Source organism: Agelaius phoeniceus, chromosome Z (genome assembly GCF_051311805.1).
Source record: "Agelaius phoeniceus isolate bAgePho1 chromosome Z, bAgePho1.hap1, whole genome shotgun sequence".
Taxonomy (NCBI): Eukaryota; Metazoa; Chordata; class Aves; order Passeriformes; family Icteridae; genus Agelaius; species Agelaius phoeniceus.
In genome coordinates, this window is record NC_135303.1 from 19,444,301 (window position 1) to 19,464,043 (window position 19,743).

At 39.8% G+C, this 19,743-nt stretch overlaps 2 protein-coding genes across 25 annotated transcripts in view; one reads left to right on the top strand and one right to left on the bottom strand.

Moving 5' to 3' along the window:
* Positions 1 to 5,125, bottom strand: part of PPIP5K2 (diphosphoinositol pentakisphosphate kinase 2) — a 50,000-nt gene extending 44,875 nt beyond the window's left edge. For 14 of the 21 annotated variants that reach the window (XR_013180145.1, XM_054653414.2, XM_054653413.2 and 11 more), the window contains exon 1: positions 4,742 to 4,877. The gene's annotated coding sequence lies outside the window, so the exon portion shown is untranslated. Of the gene's footprint in view, positions 1 to 4,441; positions 4,608 to 4,741; positions 4,957 to 4,993 lie in introns of those variants that run through there. The other 7 variants (XM_077172097.1, XM_077172096.1, XM_054653411.2 and 4 more) reach the window with 5 other exon arrangements.
* On the top strand, positions 4,764 to 15,544 carry GIN1 (gypsy retrotransposon integrase 1). 4 transcript variants are annotated; one of them, XM_077172118.1, is made up of 9 exons: positions 4,872 to 5,007; positions 7,063 to 7,107; positions 8,471 to 8,616; positions 9,523 to 9,716; positions 10,793 to 11,098; positions 11,757 to 11,945; positions 12,041 to 12,208; positions 12,650 to 12,938; positions 14,724 to 15,544. In XM_077172118.1, the coding sequence occupies exons 3-9, from the start codon at positions 8,478 to 8,480 to the stop codon at positions 15,020 to 15,022; spliced, it is 1,584 nt and encodes a 527-aa protein (XP_077028233.1). In that variant the 5' UTR covers positions 4,872 to 5,007; positions 7,063 to 7,107; positions 8,471 to 8,477; the 3' UTR covers positions 15,023 to 15,544. The 4 variants fall into 4 exon arrangements, with proteins under 4 accessions (XP_077028231.1, XP_077028233.1, XP_077028234.1 ...); XM_077172119.1 differs by lacking the exon at positions 4,872 to 5,007 and adding an exon at positions 5,186 to 5,387; XM_077172116.1 differs by lacking the exons at positions 7,063 to 7,107; positions 8,471 to 8,616 and having other exon boundaries at positions 4,764 to 5,007.
* Positions 15,545 to 19,743: the final 4,199 nt, after the last annotated feature.

Below are 19,743 nucleotides of genomic sequence, written 5' to 3' on the forward strand. Positions count from 1 at the left end.
CAGCACATTACTGAGATGGACTAAATTTGAAAAAGACTTATTGAGCAGCTCTATCCCAGTATCTCTTAAACACAAAGAATGTTATAGTTACTGCCTGATAATTTTTACACAAGAATAAAACCACAAACCTAAACAACCTAAACAAATCAACAACCAAACCCCAACAAAGAAAAAAACCACAAAGAAACAAATCAAACAATAAATGATCAAACAATAATCACGAAAATTCAAGGGGATATAAGGGTTTTAAATGAGTACTGGAATTTATAAGGTCCAAGTATAGTATATGAAGCTGAGAAAAACCTCTGTCTCCCTTCAGCAAATACTAACTTCAATAGCCTTATGAAGTTTATCATCATCTTCAGTAACTCAGCTCTGCATCTCAGTAACATTAGGCAAGAAACTCCATTGATGTGCAAAATAACAGACAAGAAACAAGCTAAAAAGAGGTAACAAAGAAGAGTATTATAAAGACTACATCACACCATCGCACAGCTTTACAAAAACTAAGTCACCTGCTCCAATCTTGAATCAAACAAACATTGAGCTCTAGATTTCACAATATGTTAACATATTCCCTAATCATGACAAGAATCTTGAGAAAAGATGAAAAGTAGCCTTCATGTGTTGCTTTTAGCCAGATGCTGATACTGCCTACAAGCCAAGCACAGCTCTCAGACTGTCACATGAAAAGATCTATGCAATGACAAGATAAAAAGATAGATCTATGCAAATGATGACTGTAAACATGTTAAATTCTTTCTGTCTGTGGGAGCACTGCAGATATTTTTTACAATGTTCCAGAAGCATTATTACCATATAGCAGTTTATGCATTACTCCACCAGAAAAACTACAGCAGTTCCCGTACCAAAAGAGACTACCCACCTTCCAGTTTCACTATACTGAAACCTGAAAAAACCTTCTCAAGAATAAAAGGAGTCTTCCTTGCCAGGTAAGTGCCTGCATTGGGATTTCCTGGTAAGGTTCTGGTGGTGAGTGGGCTGCAGGGGTGAAAGACACCAGAAGCTGTCCCCATGACAGACAGAGCCAGTTCCAGTCAGCTCCAAGATGGACCTGCTGCTGCCCAAAGCTGAGCCCCTTGGCCATGCTGGTGATGCCTCTGCTACAAGGTATTTAGGAAAACACTGCACAACAGCTGAGAGGGGTGACAATAACTGAGAGAAACAACTCTGCAGACCCCAAAGTCATTCAGAAAGGACATGTAGGAAGTACTCCAGGCACTTAGAGATTTCCCGACAGCCCACTGTAAAGCAGGCTGTGCCCCTGTAGGCCCACAGAGGTCCACAGTGAAGCAGAGATCCACCTGCAGCCCATAGGGAACCCCACACTGGAGGTAGTGGATACACCCTGAAAGAAGATGTAGCCCACAGAGAGTCTATGCACCTTGCAGGAGCTGTAGCCCATGGAGCAGATACATGGGCAGGAATGCTATTCCAGGATGGAGCCCTCTTTTACTTTGGAGATCATATTAAGTGCTCAAGTGGTTCTTTATGGATGAATAAATTAATATATTAGAAAATATATGTAAAAAATGCATCATTGTACATTAAAGAATCAGAGAATGGTTTTGGTTCAAAGGGTTCCAAACCCCTACCATGGGCAGGGAACATTCCACTAGACCAAATTGCTCCAAGCTTGATCCAACCTGGCCTTGAAGATATCCAGGGATGGGGCATCCACTTCTCTGGATAACCTGTGCCAGTACCTCACCATTCCCTCAGCAAAGAATTTCTAAATATTTTACCTACATCTCTCATTCCTCATCCTGAAAGTCATTTCCCCTGGTCCTATCACTATAGACCTTTGTAAATAGTCCCTCTCCAGCTTTCTTGTAGTCAGTCTCCTTTTACTTCCTGGAAGGCGCTCATAGAAGGCCACTAAATTTGTCAAATTTGCCTTAGTGAAGTCACATTGGCTGTCATCCATCACCTTCTTATCTTCCAAGTGCACCAGAGGATCTGCTCCATGATTCTGCTTAGTAAGCACCTGGTGGCCAATGAATGTGTCTTCTGGGGGAAAAAAACTATGCACTGTTACTCATACTCCATCTTCAGCAGTAATGTATACATGTAGATGTTTTTACCCACACACTTTTCAGCTTGGTGGTTAGGACACACTTCTGATTAACAGAAAACAGGGAGCTGAAACCTCTGATACAGGAGAGAACAGAGACAGTATTTGTCCTGTTTCATTAAACTGTTCTAACCACTAGGCTATTATAATCCTTTCACTTTCTCTCTTCACCACTAAGTGGGATTTTGTGTTTTGTGCCATTGGTTTTGGTTTTTTTCTTCTTTTTTTTAAGGTGGCCTCCGGATTGCTTTTTACAGGAGACAGGATCAGTATTGCTGATTCAGTAATCCAAGCAGAGGACAGGTCCTTAGTCTGCCAAATCTTACCAATGAAACCCTTCCAAGCACCCACTCTCAAGCATCAGGAATCTAGAAATACCCACCTTACTGACATTTCCTACTGGAACTCTGCTCAGGAGTACCTAACATTTCTCAAAACTCAGTATAGATAGGCTAGCTAATAGGCTTCAGTTGGCTAAGTCTTTTTCTGGGGATCATTATTATTTTCCAAGAGTATTTGTACCAAAAAATACTTGTACCAAAAGTAATATTCAGTCTGATCCTCTGTATTACAGTATCTTAGCAATAGAAAACCGAGAAGAGCCATGTAAGCCCGGAGTCTGTTAAGAGGCCAGCTTTGCAGCAAGGAAATACATGCCTTCTAGGTTGTTCAAAAATAAGATTTCCAATCTTAAAGCACAACTGTTCCAGTTTCCAAACTACTTGGCTGATTTCCCCATGTCTACCTTTTCTTCCAGCAATTATATAGTTAGTTAGGCAAAGTATTTTCAGTAATTTTGAATTACCAAACCTAAAGTGAAATAACTTTTCAATGGGTCTTTTCCTGACCAAGTTCTTTGCTTGCAGAACTTATTTTTCCCTAGCAGTTCACCAGCAGAAGAGCAACTTTTCAGCACAAGTAAAACTGAGTTTTATCTTCAAATATTGCAGTATCACAGGCATATTTCAACTCTCTGGTTGAAACTCCAAAATAAACAATGACTATCCCTTAACAGAAGTGTTAAAACAGCCTTAGAAGTCTAGAAAAACCCATGTAGTAAATATCTCTTATCTTCCACACAGGAAGGTAGTGTTATTTTAAACTGGCAAACTACACAAACTGGTATCTGGCATGTGTTTTAAGCGTCTCATGCATAGCCACAGAACAGATAATCTTCACATTCATTAAACTCCAAGTTCCTTTCTAAATCCTTTCTATGATACTCTGTCAAACATATCACATAAAGCCATTTATATTTGAGACAAGTTTGAATATTTCAGGAAGGCTGGCTTCCAAAATTTTTAAAATCCTACTCACAGACGTCAAAACAGCTTCTCCAGATTCTCACAAAGAACTTTAATTCAGCTTTGTAGAGATGACAGGTAAAATCTGTACCCAAGTTCATTTGCCTCAGCCTTTGGAGGCCTCGATCTGTTTTAATCATAACTGCCAGAAGCAGTGAAACTTTTTTCCATAGAGAGAATTAGACAACCAAGCCAGTAAGTATAAAAATTGTAATTTTCACATATTGAACCACAATAGACAAGAAATAGGCTAAAAAAGGTAACAAAGGCCACCATATACCATAAAAAAGTGTTTCATATCAAGAATAGTTTTGTTACTGATTGAATCAAACCTTGTTCACCAAGACAAAGATGGATTCCACAAGAATTTTGATACTCCAAGGAAAAAAACAGCCTAGGCTTGCTACTTTGAGTACAAAGAAGATTCAGAAGGGATGCAGAAAAGTTGGAAAGATACAGACTAAACAGATCAGACGGAAACACCACTTAAAAAGATCAATACAACAATCCAAAAACACTGTAACAAACAGCTGTAAAGGTACACCAGTACCTTCTCACACAGAAGTTTGTGTGAGAAAGAAAACTACTCATTTCCTTGTGGTTATGATACAGATATCCCCCAATCTTCCCGTTCGTGACTGACTACAGGGAAACAATCGCAGTGCCAACCCCCCAGCATTTTCAAAGCTTACCAATACTCTATAAAGTTCCCACGTTCTGGAAAACACCACGAAAACAAAGATAAATGTAACACAGGACATACAGTCTTTACATCTCTCTCATCTCTGCTCTTGATATGTAATCTATTCTCACCTTCGGGGCTCCTGCTGGTCCTTCCCCCCCCCCCCCCCCCCATTTTGATTACAGATAGCCATCTCCCTTGCTACAACTTATTTTATACTAAATTTATCACCAGTTTTTGGATGTTAACAGAGTGCTCCAAACGCAGAGCTCCAAGAGGTGGTCTCTCACTTCCCTCCCCATCCCCGTTTAGGCACACACCACCTTTCACCCCGTTGTCATCTGTACCAAAACGCTTCACCTGATAATGACAGCACCGCACACTGCAACCCCACAGACCCGGCGCGCGGCACCACCGCGCTGACGAAACCCCGTCCGAGAGCAGAACGACCCAGAGACAAAGCGCTGAGCGCACACATGGGCCGTGCCCGCCGCAGCAGCCTTGGGCGTGCCCGAGGAACAGGCGGAGGAGCCCGCGGGGCTCTGCCCACCGCACGCTCCGGTGCGGGGCCGCCGCCCGCCGCACCGCCTGCGCTGCCCGCCCACTGCGACACCGCTTCTCAGGGGAACTCCCGCTCGCCTCAGCCACTGCGCTGCCTACCTGCGTCCCGGTCGGGCCAGGAATGGGAAGAAAGAAAAGGCGGGAAAGGCAGGAAACGAAGGGAACAGCCGCCTCACCTGTCCGCGGCGGCCCCGCGGTTCCCCCAGGAGGCGGCACCGCCGCTGCCCCGCCCCCTCCTCTCCCTCCCGCCACTTCCGGGGGCGCCACAAAAGTCTCGGGGCGCCGCTGGGGCTGTGGCTGTGGTTGGTCTGGCCAGGAAACTGTGGCCCCCGCAACGGGCCTTGCCGGTACCTCTGCCGGAGCAGGTGCGTGCCCGCGGCAAGGCGGATGTTCACGGGTGTGCCCGCCGGGCGGAGAGGGCGACGGGGGGCGGTGGCGGGAAGCAAAGAGTTCGCGTTGGCGTCGCTCCGTGCATGCGCGGGGTGCGAGGCCCAGGGGATGATCACTCGCTACCGCCGCTCCCGGCATGCCCTGCGCGGGCGCGATGCACACTAGGATGTGTAGTGCTGTGGGCAGGAGGGATGCAGAGGGATGCAGAGGCGCCTTCCCGAGAGGAATCTGTGGAATTCTAGATGGCGGCTGACGCTACCGCGGGCGGCAAGACACGACTTCGCGTGCCTACCCACTTATCCTCATAGGCGCCCTTCCCAGCCCTCTGTCGCACCTTGCAAAACCAGGGAGGAATGTAAGCGAGTCTGTCAGTCTGGTTTACACATTTTTTGAAGCACCTGGGTTAGAAAAGCGGTGTTTTGAAGCTGTGTACTGGTGACAGACTTTAGGGGAACAGGAGGGGGACTTCTTACATGAACATATACTGATACAACTAGCGAGGATGCATTTAAAGAAAGAGAACAAGTTTAGAGCAGATATTAGGAAAAAAATCTTTACTGAGAGGATGGTGAGGCACTAGAACTGGTTGCCCAGAAAAGCTATGCCTGTCCCATTCCTGGAAGTGTTCAAACCCAAGTGGGTTCGGGGCTCTGAGGGATCTCATCTAGTGTAAGGTGTCCCTGAACCTGGCAACAGTTTGGAAGTTGATCTTTAAAGTCCATCTCAACCCAAATCATTCTGTGACTGTGATTCAGTGCTCCACAGGCAATTCCTGTTTCTTATAAGAACAGCAGTCAGAAGTAGGGGAATTGGTCAACATCTGGACTACAAGAGTAGTTTTGCAGTTAGGATTGTGTTTGTCTGTAGGAGAAAATGGGCATTAAAGCATGAAATAGCTTAGTTTTAGCAGGTGTGACTATTTTGGCTAAGCCGCTAAAGCTAAAAGACCACTGGTTATATGGAAGTTTCATTCTCTTTGCTAAAATACTTTCTAGTGTATACTTTTTGAGCTTCTAAGGTACTAAAAATGGATAGCTGATTTTATGTCTTTGATTTTTAGACTACCAGATGCATTATGAGTATTGAAATTTAGCATATTAATTATATGAATAAACAAGAAAACCAGAAGATTTTATAAATTGTTCTTTTCAGGGCTGTTTTATTTGGCATTTTTTTAGGAGCAGCCAAACAAAGTAAATTAGGTAGTGGGGGAAAAGTTTAGCAGGGGCACAAGAAATTAAATATTCAGGAAGGAAGCTCATATTAGGCAGCAGTCCAGCAGACTTAAGTGCTTAACAGTTTGCTGGATCAGGATCCTACTAAATTAATGTATGTGAGTGCTACATAGCACATTCTTCTTTGGCTTACCTAAGTCATTGGCTTACCTAAGCTCTTCAAAATGCTTATAAGAAAAACTGCCATTGCAGAAATGTGGATAGCATGTCTGCTTAGCAGAAGTGTATGCTGTGGTCCTGGTTAGAAGTATGTTGTTCCTGTGCAACTTCATTTTATTAAAATGGGCAATTTTGGGATCCATGGAGAATATTTGCTACTTCAGGCAAGTTTCAAAAGTATTTGAAAAGTAAAGATTGTGCTCTAAGATCTTTTCTTCCCATGTGTGAAAGTCTGTGTCAAGCCAAAAGAATCCATCATCCCTGTGGTTGAGTAACAGGTCATACTGGGCTAGTTTTGACTTCAGGGAACTTAAGTGCAGGACTGGCCTTGAGGAAGCCCCTGAGTAAAACTTGAATGTGTCCCCCTGGCAGGTAGGATATTTTAATTGCCCTTCACCAATATTCTTTTACTGTCAGAAATACTAGTTAATTGACTTCTTTTAAACAACAGAAACATGAATTTACTTCATGGCAGCCTCACCTCATTTGCTGCTGTTAGTTATCCAATTTACCGGTTTGGTGGGTTGGTTTAGCATGTGTTGTCAGATACAAATTTACAGGAAACTGCAGTGTCGGAACAGTCCTGTGTTCTGGCTCCTCTCCTTCCCTGTTCTTAAACACCGTCTTTTTTCACAGGTGAGACCGTGGTGTTGGGAAGTACATCTGTGTTAGTTCTGTCAGGTATGAAAATTTTACTTCAAAGCACTAATGCTGTATGACAAGAGACTTGGCTTGTTTTGATAAACCAGCTCTTGCTTGTATAAAATGAAGTGTTCAGTGAGGCAAAAGCCTTGTCACATTTTGAATGGGAAGTTCCTGTCATGCGTTTCCCATTGCTAACAGCAGTGCTTAGCTCGGGGTGCAGGTTCCAAAAATGACATATAGCATTTTCTTTTCTGGGAGGAAAGGATGAAATGAAAGGTATAATCACTCTTAAGAGGTCTTTACCTCCTTTCCACCACCAGCATAGTAAAGGTAGGTCAGAATCTGTAAATTGAAAAATAGACATCTTGTCCTGCACATTTTGTTTTCAAATACATCACCACATAATGAGATGGTGTTCATTCCAGAGTGACAGGATACTGTCACTTCCCCATAATTATAAGCGACTTATCACATATGGCAGACAAACTAATTACTCTTTTTAGCAGGCTACATAATGTCACAGTCTGGCATTGGAACAGTGGTAGGATAAGAAATGAATTTACTTAATGCTGTGGATAACCAGTATTCACTATGAAATTATGACATGGCTGACCTCAAGTTTGGTCCTGCTCCTGTAGACATTGATGAAAGACAGATTAAACTGCTGCCTTGTCTATGCTGCTGGAAAAGATTTGGGGAAAAAAGCAAACCACAAATGATGTAGAGGCTGCATCAATTATCCTATCTGTGAATATTTCAATTTTCATCATTACATACTTATTTTGATGTTATTCTTGCTAAACCCAAACAGGTTCTGTATCAGTGGCCCAGCTTGCTAATGACATTATTGCTTATTAATGTTATCAGGGAAGTCAGCTTGTGTCAAGGCACAAATTGTTACCTCACATGCAGAGTCTGGTTTGAAATTTCAAAATCTAATTGTCTGATTAATTAGTAAAAAAATAAATTTCCATTCATTTTTCTCTGGGAAGTTGTTTTTTTTCCTATTTGACTATGTACATTTTTCTCAGCTAAGATGAATCTTTGGACTGTCTCAAGCACAACCAAATTTGAGACGTATCCAAGAATGAGAAGAACAGTTTCTTTCTCTCTGATACCATTTCCTTTGCCTGTCCAATGAATGTAGTAGAAGCCTCCATTGTGTAGAAATTTTAAAATATAGTTTGACAAAATCAGCTCTGCTTAGAACAAAATTAGTGTTTCAAGCAGTGCTCCTTGTTGCTAAAGTTAACAGTGGATGTGTATAGTGGATGGTGTAATCTCTTCTTAGAGGCTACATAACCAGGATATGTAGCTCTGACCTACAAAGAAGTAAGTAAAAGCTTGACAATGTCCTTCTCTGACAATTTATCTAATAAATTCTGTCCATTTTGTTCAGATTGGCAATGGTTCGTAGTGGAAAAAGTGGTGGACTTCACTTGAAGCAGATTGCATACTACAAGCGAACAGGGGAATATCATCCCACAACATTATCAAGTGAAAGAAGTGGAATCAGGAGAGCTGCCAAAAAATTTGTTTTCAATGGTAAAACTTTTCTCTCAAATTATGCTAAAAATAGACATTAAGGTGAAGATTTGCTAATATTAAAAAAAAAGTGAGATCTTGCTTTGTGTGATTTTTGTGTGATTCTGTGATTTTAATAAGCATTCTTTATGAGACAAATGCTCTGCAAATCCCTGGTTAATATGTAACAGGATGTTTGTAGAAATGGAAGCTCAATCTGCTTTAGTCCATTCCAGGACAGGTTTATTTATCTATATAAAAGCCAAACCTCATGTTTTATCTTTTTTATACTGTAGAAATATGTAGTCACTGCAATCCATAATGGAAAGGATTACAGAAGAGGAAATAGATCTGCAGCTAGAGACAAGGAATGCTCCATCCAGTGTGGGGGATGACTGGCAGAAGTACAAGGACAATTTTGCCATCAGTCACCTGAGAGCCTGCAGGCCCTTCCCGACTTTATTTCAGCCCTGGGAGATACATGAGCCTCTATGAGCAATTGTAGTCTGCTGTACTGTCTCAATCCCATCAAAACTGCTAGTGTTGTGTAGAGAGAAGGCAGGGAGGAGTTAAATCTTTGACTATCAATGCCAGGTTGCTGGCAGGCACTCAACAGCTTCACAAACAACAGTTTCAACACTCCTACCTCCCCTTTCCAGCCCCAGTGTTAGTTTGTGTTTCAGTCAGATTTCATGTGGGAATGCTGTTTGCATTCTGACTTGCACTTGTAACTCCTTGTGTCCAGATAATAAACATGGCTGAACTAATGGGTGTTTGGAGGACATAATTGAAATGTTTATAAACAAAAAGCTATGTTTACAAAAGTGAACTTATTGTAATAAATGCTATTCTGAGTCATGCTCAGTAGTTTAGTAAACCAAACAGAAGACAAAGCACTTGCTTATAATTTGCTGGTACTTCTTTCAGAAAACAAGTTGTTCTATGTTGGAAAAGACAGAAAACAAATGCGCCTGGTAATTGTTTCAGATGAAGAGAAGAAAAAAGTCCTCGAGAAATGCCACAAAAATGCTGCTGGCACTCATCATGGTATATCAAGAACACTGACTTTAGTGGAGTCTAATTACTACTGGACCTCTGTAACAAATGATGTCAAGCAGTGGGTATGGCTTCATAGCTACAGGATACTTTCAGTAGTCTGTTACAAATATTTGGTAATCCTATGAACTTGGGTACAGCAAGTGCCCAGCCTGTTTCACAAGAAGGAAATGTAAGCTTGCAATCACACTGCAGCTGGTCATCTTGGCAATGCATGGTGTTTCTTTTTGCTCTTTTACTACTGGCTTGCGCACTACTATGGTGTGGTGGGGAGCCATAATCTCTTTTGGCAGGCAGGGCACATCCAGTCCCTGAGAGAGATTTCTTGTGCAAGGACTCTCATGTATTTTTGTTAGGATGAAATGGCCATCACAAGGATGTGTGACCAGGGTAGCTACTAGCAGATAAGAATGTGAAAATGGTGTCTCTGCTTTGCAATAAGTTGTGTTCAGGAAATAGTTAAATGTGTCAAAGCTTGGGAAAGTTTCTTCTCCTCCACCCAAAGATACAGGCACAAGAACCCCTAGCACAATTTGACTGTTCAGGAAACTATGTAAATAGTTTAAGGCCAAATTACTGTTGCTATCGGCTTGCTGCAACACGTGAATACTTTGAGTTCATGTGTAACTGTTACATGACATGAAAATAAGTCTTTCCTTTCAATTTAGATTGGACAAGGGTTCTCTTTCCCATAGATTAAGTTGTTGTGCATGGGAGATAATGTATACTTCCAGTGTTTTTCAGTCACAGCATACATAGATGAGCCAAAATGGGAATGATTGGGACTTCCTTTCACTCCCAGTTGCTTCCTACTGCCTTTACTATTTACAGATAATAATGGATTTTAAAATTTGTAGTGTGGACTTGAAAGAGCACAGTGCTTTCAGAATGGAGAGAATTCAGCTATGAGTTCTTTTACATGTCCCTTTCCTGGACTTCAGTATTGTTTGGTTTTATTTTGGTTTTTTGCTGTTTCTGAAAAATCTAAGGGTAAAAAATTGTAAGAAAAGTGATAAATTTGTTTTGCATTGCCTACTCTGACCTGATTTACAGAGATATAGTGGAGATCTATGATTCTGATGGTTGTCATCACCTCAACATCACTTTTCATTGATAATACCTTCCCTGATGTCTTCTCTAGGTGCATGCTTGCCAGCATTGCCAGGTGGCAAAGAACATAGCCACCAGAGTACCCAAAATACACCCTATCAAAGCAGAGGACCCATGGACAGCAGTCACTATAGAACTAACGGGACCTTTCAGTGTTACCAACAGAAGTAACAAATACATCACAATTATGACAGATTTGTTTACAAGATGGACTGTTATCTTACCACTGCATGACACTTCAGCAGCTGAAATTGCTAAGGCAATCATAAAGGTGTTTTTCTTATATGGGCCACCTCAAAAGATGCCTATTGATCAGGGGAAGGAGCTTGTTTATCAGGTAATTATTTACATGGCTAGTTAATCAGTTTTTTGTTGTTGTTTTTTTCCCCTCAAGAAAAATACATTTTCCCTTATATTAGATTTGAATTTTAGAATTTTTTTCAGAAAGACTTTAGTATAAAAATGTCAAACCAATTATTTGCAATTGTAATGCTATGCAATGTTTCCTAGGACTTTATTCTTTGTAAAAAGACCACAGTAAAATTATCTTCTGGCAGTCATAGTGCAGGTTTTGTCACTTATTTGAATTGGCATAAATTTGTACACTATATTCTGATGTATGTCTTTCATCCATTTTGCCCAGGATAGCAATAGCTAAGGGTATTTTTGAAGTTGGCTTATAGTGATTATGAAGGATTTACCACACTTTGTTCCTCTAAGAGATGAAGTCATCAGATTGTGACATGGAGGTAATGACAGTTCAAGTTAAGTGGCAAAAATGTGGTTAGGAACCATCAATCACTGGCTCCTAAGCCCTACTTAATGCTTTAGCTCTCATTCACAGTCCTGGTGTGTTCTGTGCCAATATGTATGCAAGATTTTTCCCTGTCACCATCATATCAACCAAAAAGGTGGAAATCTGAGGGTTATTTTTACTTGAAATGGGATACAAAACAGGAGAAATGTTCACTAATTGTGTTCTTCTTATTTTGAAGATAAATGAAGAACTGTTTGCACTGTTTGGAATGAAGCAAATTGTATTGTCTTATCCTCAGACACATGATGTAAATGAAAAAATTTCCAAGACAATCAAAACTTTCCTTAACAAGTATTGCATAGACCATCCAAATGATTGGGATGAACATTTATCTGCTATTGCCTATGCTTTCAATTTGACAAATTTGGTATGTGAAGATTCTTCTTCTTTTGACTGAAGTCCTCCAAAATGTCAGCAAAGTTGTATGCTAAATTTCCTTGCTTTTGGTTCCCATACAAATAGGAGCCAGATCAAAACACTCCATATTTCCAAATGTTCAACCGCAATCCACGTGTTGTTGAGCCCATGAATATGTGTGTGGAAGGAGAATACAGTAGTTTTGCCAAAATATTTGAAGCAGCTAAAAAATTCAGTCAAGCACTGGAAGAAGACAAAACCTCAGGTTGCCAGGTAAATGTTATATATTTGAATTTTACTAGTAAGAATATTGAAGATAAAGATGAAAAGTTCTGAGGTATAAAGTATAACTAACCTTTTAAAATAATGTGGGGGGTTGAGTGGTGGTTTTTAGTTTGTTTTCCTTCCCCTGTGATCCTTTAATTTCGGTGTAACACGTATGTATTTGGAGGGAGTAACCTTAAAAGAGACCTGTTGTCAGAAGTTTACTATGTCTGACTTGGAGGGTGGAATAGAGAAGTAGAAAACTGTTGCCTATGGAGTAGTGATTTATGAAGATAAAAGCAATTTCTTCATCACTTGTCAGTCCCACATAATTACAAACTACACACATCTAAAACCACTCAATGTCATACTTAAGTGCTGTTAACCAATGCTACAAAATTGCATTATTACTTTTAGAAAAAAAAGTAACTCACATTTATTTTTCTGTAGGCAGATAAAAAAACTCCAGATGAACAAAAAATCAGAACCAAAATCACAGTCAAAAGGAAGTCAAAACAATTAAATACTCTTCAACTTAAAGTTGGTCATGAAGTCCTCAGGCAAAGAAAAAACTGGTGGAAAGATGGTCGTTTCCAGTCAGAATGGATTGGTCCTTGTATCATAGATTACATCACAGAAAATGGCTGTGCAATATTAAGAGATTCTACAGGATCCAGGCTGAAAAGACCCATCAAGATGTCTCACCTCAAGCCATATGTAAGAGGGTCCAGTGAAAAAGGTGTATATAATAAATTTTAAGTTTGTATTTTTATATATGTAAAAAGGGTTGAGTTTTTTGTTTTGTGTTTTTTAACTGCTCTCTTGTGGTGTTAGGTTATTAGAATGAAAAAGTATCATTCAGTAACCAGTGAGAGTTATATTTGCAGACACAGTTGTGTAATAGGTAAGTAAGCTAGTGAGTGTGTGTGACGTCAAACTACGCAGAGCATGGAACAGAGCTCATGAATAATGTTCAAAGTCTTATTAAAAATAGCCTCTATTAAAGTTGCTTCTACTCATTGGCTTGGATCTATTTGTGCTGGCTGACAAAAGTATAAGGATATGCTAGACGTAGAAGCAGGCTGACCTGTTTTCAAGGAGCATTTTCTTACTCTATTTTGGTGTAGGCAGGAGTCACATTAATTTTGCTTATGCAATGGAAACTTTTTTTTACAACATTGGAGTGTCTTCTAAAGCCTTAAAATAGAAAGACTACATCAGGGAACTGATTTTGGAATAGTTTATTTTAAATTGTCCTATTAAAGAAGTCAGCATTCCTCTTACAAGAGTAAATAGAATTGTCATGCTCTGTGGTAGGATGGCTAGAAATTTCCAAAGATTTCGATAATCAACTTCTGCTCTTGGTCTTAAATTTTCAGCGTGCTGCTTTGCAAATCAAACAGTGGCAGCTGTTTCTTTTCTGCTCATGCTGTCTTTGAGTCACCAGAGGCATTTTCAAAAAAATTAAATACTTGGTATACAGAAGTCTGTCACAGACTTCTGTCACAGAACAAGCTGCTTTGTACTTCAGAGTTCTTGAAGAGCAAAATAATTCCAACACTATTGGCACATGTGGTCAAACTTTGGTTCTAGTAAATAGATAAACTACATTGAGATGGTAATTTCTTCCATCACCTCTTAAAGCTGAGAGATTCGCAGTGCTGAAACTAATTCTGGAATTTCATGTAACAAGCTGAAATATTTTTGTCAGTCATGAGTTATAGATTTAGTAACTAAGATACAGATTTCATCTCATGTCACGAGGTCTCTACTTTTTTTGAATGATCACTCTGTGCCTTCTGGTTCCTCATTAAATTGCTGATGCATGAGGAGGAAGTCACATGCATATCAATCATATAGATAATGAACAGCTATTACAATAATTTTTTGGTAAATTGTGTCACTGTATGAAAAGCTGAAAGTAGTGGTCTTTGTAGTATTAGAGCCTAATATGTTTACTGCTGAGTACTGCAGAAGCAGTGTGTAAACGTAGAATTCCTTTTTTCAGGAAGTGACTATATTGTTCTTGGCTGGGATAGATTTTAGGGTTTTTTGCTTTGTTTTTTTTTTTTTTTTTACTTACCTACTTTATTTACTTTTTAAACTTTTTATGGTTTAAGGAAGCCTGTTGTGTGTTGAACTAAGATTTTCCAGTGAGAGCATGAAGAAACCACATTTATCCATGTGCATGCACAAAATGAAAGAATCTACATGTCCATTTATTCAAGTTAGTAGTTGTATTAAAGCATTAGTTCAGTAGGTGACTAAGATAGACATCAAGCTAATCATTGACTTAGCTAAGAAAAGCTCTAAATGTGGATCATCCCAGGGATTATTTTGTGGATGTAATGAGATGCCAAACATTTGATCCTCAGTGAAATTGGGAAATTCACATAATCAGTTTACTGTCACTCAAACATTCTTGTCCTCTTTTGGAAATTGTTCTGAAAAGTAAGTTAGCACCTCACTAACATTTCAGGTATGGCTTCAGAGATCTGAACTAATGGCTACTTTCCTTTTACAGGCAACCATTACATTCTACAAGGTGCAGTAGTTTTTGACCATGACTATATTGGCTTATCTGAAAGATCTAATAATTCAAGCCAAGCAGACTCTTTTGCTGAAAAAGAAATAAATGCCTTCAAAAGAGATATCGTGTCTGCTGTACAGATTCCACCTGCAGCCTGCAAAGACCAAGAATCAGCAGATGGTAAACTTGAGTCTGAGCTGAGAGAAGATCATTGCATTGAAGCAAACATTACAAAGCCAGAGCAGTGGCCATCACCTTGTTGGACACTTCAGACAAAGACAGAGGATACTTAAGCATAGTCTTCTATCACATTTCATTGCTGAGCAGTTTGGAACTACTGTGGCAAACTGAAAAAAAAAATTAATAGCTCCAACCTCCTTAGCCCAGTCCACTTTACTCCTTTATGAATCTCAGAGTGCTTTAGGTATCTAATTTGTCTGGGTGTTAAGGAAAAGCACTAGTAAAAGCACATATTCTGATCATGCATTTCAATTCCAGATTTTGTTGGTAGAATGGCAATATGGCCATGCCTTACTGTTATCCTCTCAGAACACAATGCATCATTTCACTGTAACGACCTTTTCCATTTAATCCTTGGATGACTTATTCCTAATGTCCACTGTGAGATGAATTAAAACCTAAGCAAGTTGGTGTAAATTTTTCCTCCACTACAGAGAAGCTCATGTCTTCCTTTTCCTGTTATATCACAGTTTTCTATTCATTTTGAGAAGCTGCAGCATCTGACTTGTACAACTTTTAATTTCTAATCTAATCCATTTAAGATCTCCCAAAACAATAAAACTGCCAAAATCAAATACATGTAGTGTTCTATGCATGAAACAATGAGGGCTTCAGCTGTTCCCTGCTCATCAAAAGTCTACTAGTGTAGGCAGTTTTAATATTTCAGGCATGTGAAAAACCCTTAAGAGCATTTAATATTAATATATGGTTTTTCCACAAACATTTGGTTTCTCCATTACAGTTACGTCTTCACTGAGCCTGTGCATGTTGGGAGATTTTCCATGGACAGTGGGCTATGAAACATGAAGCAGTGGTATTAACTTATTCTCTGATTTCCTTGAGTAAGTTGTTGCTGATCTGGACTTCCTGCTGAGATGACTGTTTCTCAAAGTCAGCAGCACAGCAATTTTTTCACATGGAAAACTGATGAGTGGAAGTCAATTTTTGGTGTTGTTTTGGTTTTGATGTTTTTTTTTGGGGGGGTTGTTTGTTTTGTTTTGGTTTTTTTTGGTAGGGAATTGACATGAAGAAAATTAGCAGAAAACTGAATGAAAAATTCAACAACTTATGGATGATGCTGTGGAAGATTTAACTTATCTTGCTCTCTGAATTTTTATGATCCCTCTCATTTCTGCTACGGAATGTCATTTGACTTAACACAAGTGGAGGAAAGTACTATTTATTAGGAGTTTTCAGTTAATTTTTGGGGAATTCGATGTGGTCATCAAGGCTGAGTAGGTACCTACCTCCTACAGAAACTTAAATGTACACTACAGTATGTCTTTAATATGGGCAGCATCTATGTGAGAAAAGAGGTCAGCACCATGTCAGAATCCTATCTTAAACTTCAAATGAAAAATAATTAATACTCTAACTATTTTGTGTCTTCTGAAAATGCAGTCCTACAGATAGTTTTTCTCCACCAAGACTTCAGAAAGAGTTTTTTTGAGTACATTGTGTGTATGCACACATGGAATAAATATTTATTTTTATATATCATCCTTTTGAAGAAAATATTACTGTCAGGGATAAAACTGGAGAGTAAGGCATTGTTTGTAAGATTCATTTCTGCTTTAGTAGCTGCAAAAGAGAACCAGCCTCACTTTTTTTTTTTTCTTAGTCCAAGTGATCAGTTGCTGAACTGTGTGTAGTACAGCAGAGCTGTTTTCTGCAGTAGCCCTGGGCTAACCCAAGTGCTGTAGAATTGTTAGAGCTACACTGAAAAGAAAGAAAATGCTGCAGTGAGAGAGTAATGGGGAAAACACAGAAACAATTAACATACTGTGTACACTCAACATATTGCTGATTGCTCAGCCTTCTTGGTAATTTTGATCTACTGTATTAAGAAGCAGGCATTAGTGACTTACCAGTGCACTGAAATGTGGCCTCCTGTGGATGGGGGAGGTTCATTGAAATAAAATACGGGGTTTTCAAACTATTGACATGAAAAACATCACTGGAAAATGGAAAAGAAACAGTTTGGCCAAAACTGACAAAAGGAAGCAAGATTTAGCAGTGTCTTCAAGAAATGGGTACTATACTCTTCTGCACCTATTAGAAGACTTGCCGGCTTGCTGTCTATATCTTGGTAACAAAACTTTGTAGAAATTTTGAATGAAAAGCAGCACACCAAAAGCTTTAGTTTGAAGGAGAAGGCTCTTCCAGATAAAAGTAACCAGACAGTAAACTGAATCCTAAAGCATTTGATTCTGGAGCAGCTAATCCTGAGAGATGCATTCACTGGTCAGTTCTTGCAGCTTGTGTGTAGATGAAGGGATCTGCAGCAAACTTGCTGCACTGGTAAAACAAGCAGGGGTGCCAGTGAACAATAACTGTTGTAGGAAATACAGCATGTCCCCACTGCCAGGCAGTGCTGCCCTGTTAAAGATTACTAGTGCTGTAATGAGCAGATCACTTGGATACAAGTTTCTATAATTCTGTATTACCACATACTAATTGTTACTCACAAAGGTGAGCCCTTTTTTGGGTGCTTGAGAAGCATTTCAAAACTCATCCACAGAACTGGAGCATTCAGAGATGCAACTGGTGGCAAGAAGTGGTGCCTTGAATATGTAAAGTGATATCTGAGTAAGTGGGTAAAAAGGGAATCAATCAGATTTCATGAATTCAGTACCTAAAATTAGTTAATTATTCTTGGCAATTGATGCCTTTAATTTCCTTATGCCTCACTTCCCCCTTCTGTACAGAATGAGTAACACCATATCAGATTCCTGACAAACTGCAAAAAATACTCATTACTCTTCACAAAGCTGGCAGACATAGTGATAAAAGCCCACAGAAAAGCCCTTAAGCAAATGAATCCTGTTTAGTGCAGCGTTTCAGTGATATGCAGTAAATAATACTTGTGCTTCCCCACCAGATTGATTCTGAGTCTTTAACTAGTCAGAAACATCATCCACTCTCCCATAGAATAAAGACCAAGAAGAAGGAAAGCAGAGCGCATAGTTAGGCTGCATACCGCAAACAATTTGTTTAGAGTCTTAGCTTTCGTGTGTTTGCCTCCAGCGGGAGACGTTCCGGATTTCTGTTGGAGCTCCGGTCGCATGGTGGCAGCCTGGATCCGCGGGAGCCGCAGGCCACGGGGTGCGCCGGGCTCGCAGGAAATGCTGCCCGCCCTGCTCTTCCGAGGACTTCTTTCCGAAACGACGTTCGCAGCAGAATTTTCGGTAATTTTCACATCGAATTGTCGATAATCACGGGAGCATGAATACATTTCTGAGAGCAACATGATCCGCACTGAGTGAAGGCTGCGTGACTGACCTGTAATGTGAACCAGAGTACAAAAATACTCTACTTGTGTTTTAGGTGGTTTTATACCACAGCTACCAACTGTGGTAAACTTTCAGTACAGCTTTACAGCTTCCAAGCACCTTTCAGTACTCATTACACCTTGTTTGCTGTGGGCAGGATCTCCCAGGCAAGTGCCTGGAATAACGCTATGCCTCCACTTCGTTATGTGCGGCACAGCGTGTGTGACCCGAGAGCAGACCTGAGGAAACATGCCAGAATTGTGGAATTCAGTCCTTTTTACTGAAAGTAATTTTCTCTTGAGCAGCTGTTTTAGGATGTGTCATGGTTGAAGGAACAATAACAGAGGGGACAGGGTACTCAGAGTACTGAGTGGCCAGGGCAGGGTTCTGCCCTGAAACCCTAAATAACATGTAGCACCAACTTTAGCCACTTTGGTAGTTGCCTAATCTCCATTCTGAAAAAAATTCTTCAATTCTAATTAAAAAAGAGTAGAAAATATAGGTTTCTCATATGTCTCAGAAGAATGACTATAGTCTTTAATTAATAATTTCCCTAGTTTGCTGAACTGTTACCACTGACTATTTTCTAGGGAAAAAATTCCTGCATCTTTAAACCAGTACTTTGGCACAGTGCCCTACAAGAATACTGCCCATACATCATCTGTATATTTTCTAAAAGCTATACAGTGAAATCAGACAGTGCTTCACTCACAGGATGTCATGCTTCACATTCAACCTATTAATAAGAAATATGAGTGGAATGGAGATGACGAAACAGTAAAATAAAGTGCCTTCATGACCTGTAGTATTTAGAAAAAAATATAGTGCAGCTTCCAGACTGACTACCACACAGTATCTCTCCAAAACATGTGTCTAACAATGCCAGCTGAATATTCTTTTAGGTTTTTTAGCCACCATGTCCAGAAACAGCAAGAAGTTTGCAGGTTTTGCTTGGATAAGCAGCTATCACTATAGCTGCTTAAATTCTCTACACTGTCAGCTCCCCTCTTTTCTTCTGCCAGTAATGCTTAGCTATACAGACAAATCTATTTTTTCCCCCATTACTGGAGAAGAGCCTAAAGAGCAGTTACAGTGTAAATTTTACTATCAAGTTTTGATAATTCACATAAAAATATTTTCACATTTAAGAATTAAAAAATCCCAACAGGTAAAGGCAAATCAGGGTGCTAAAACTGTGGTGTACTAGCATCTGTTTTACACAGAAAATACAGTGGCTTAATTTCAGCTCTTATTTTTAATTTACTTGAATATTTGATTCTGTTTTTGCATTTTTTTTACTGGACAATACAGGAATCCACACAAACTGGAAAGTATACAATGACATAGTCTTTAAAATTTTTAAAGGATGTCCTCATGAGAAATTAAGTAATTAAACTTGCTCTTGAATTGCTCAGCAGTGATAGTCCCCACAACTTTTACTGCTAATACATATGAAGTCTTTCAAACAAGTTTTCACATATGCATTGAATGGCAACCTAAAA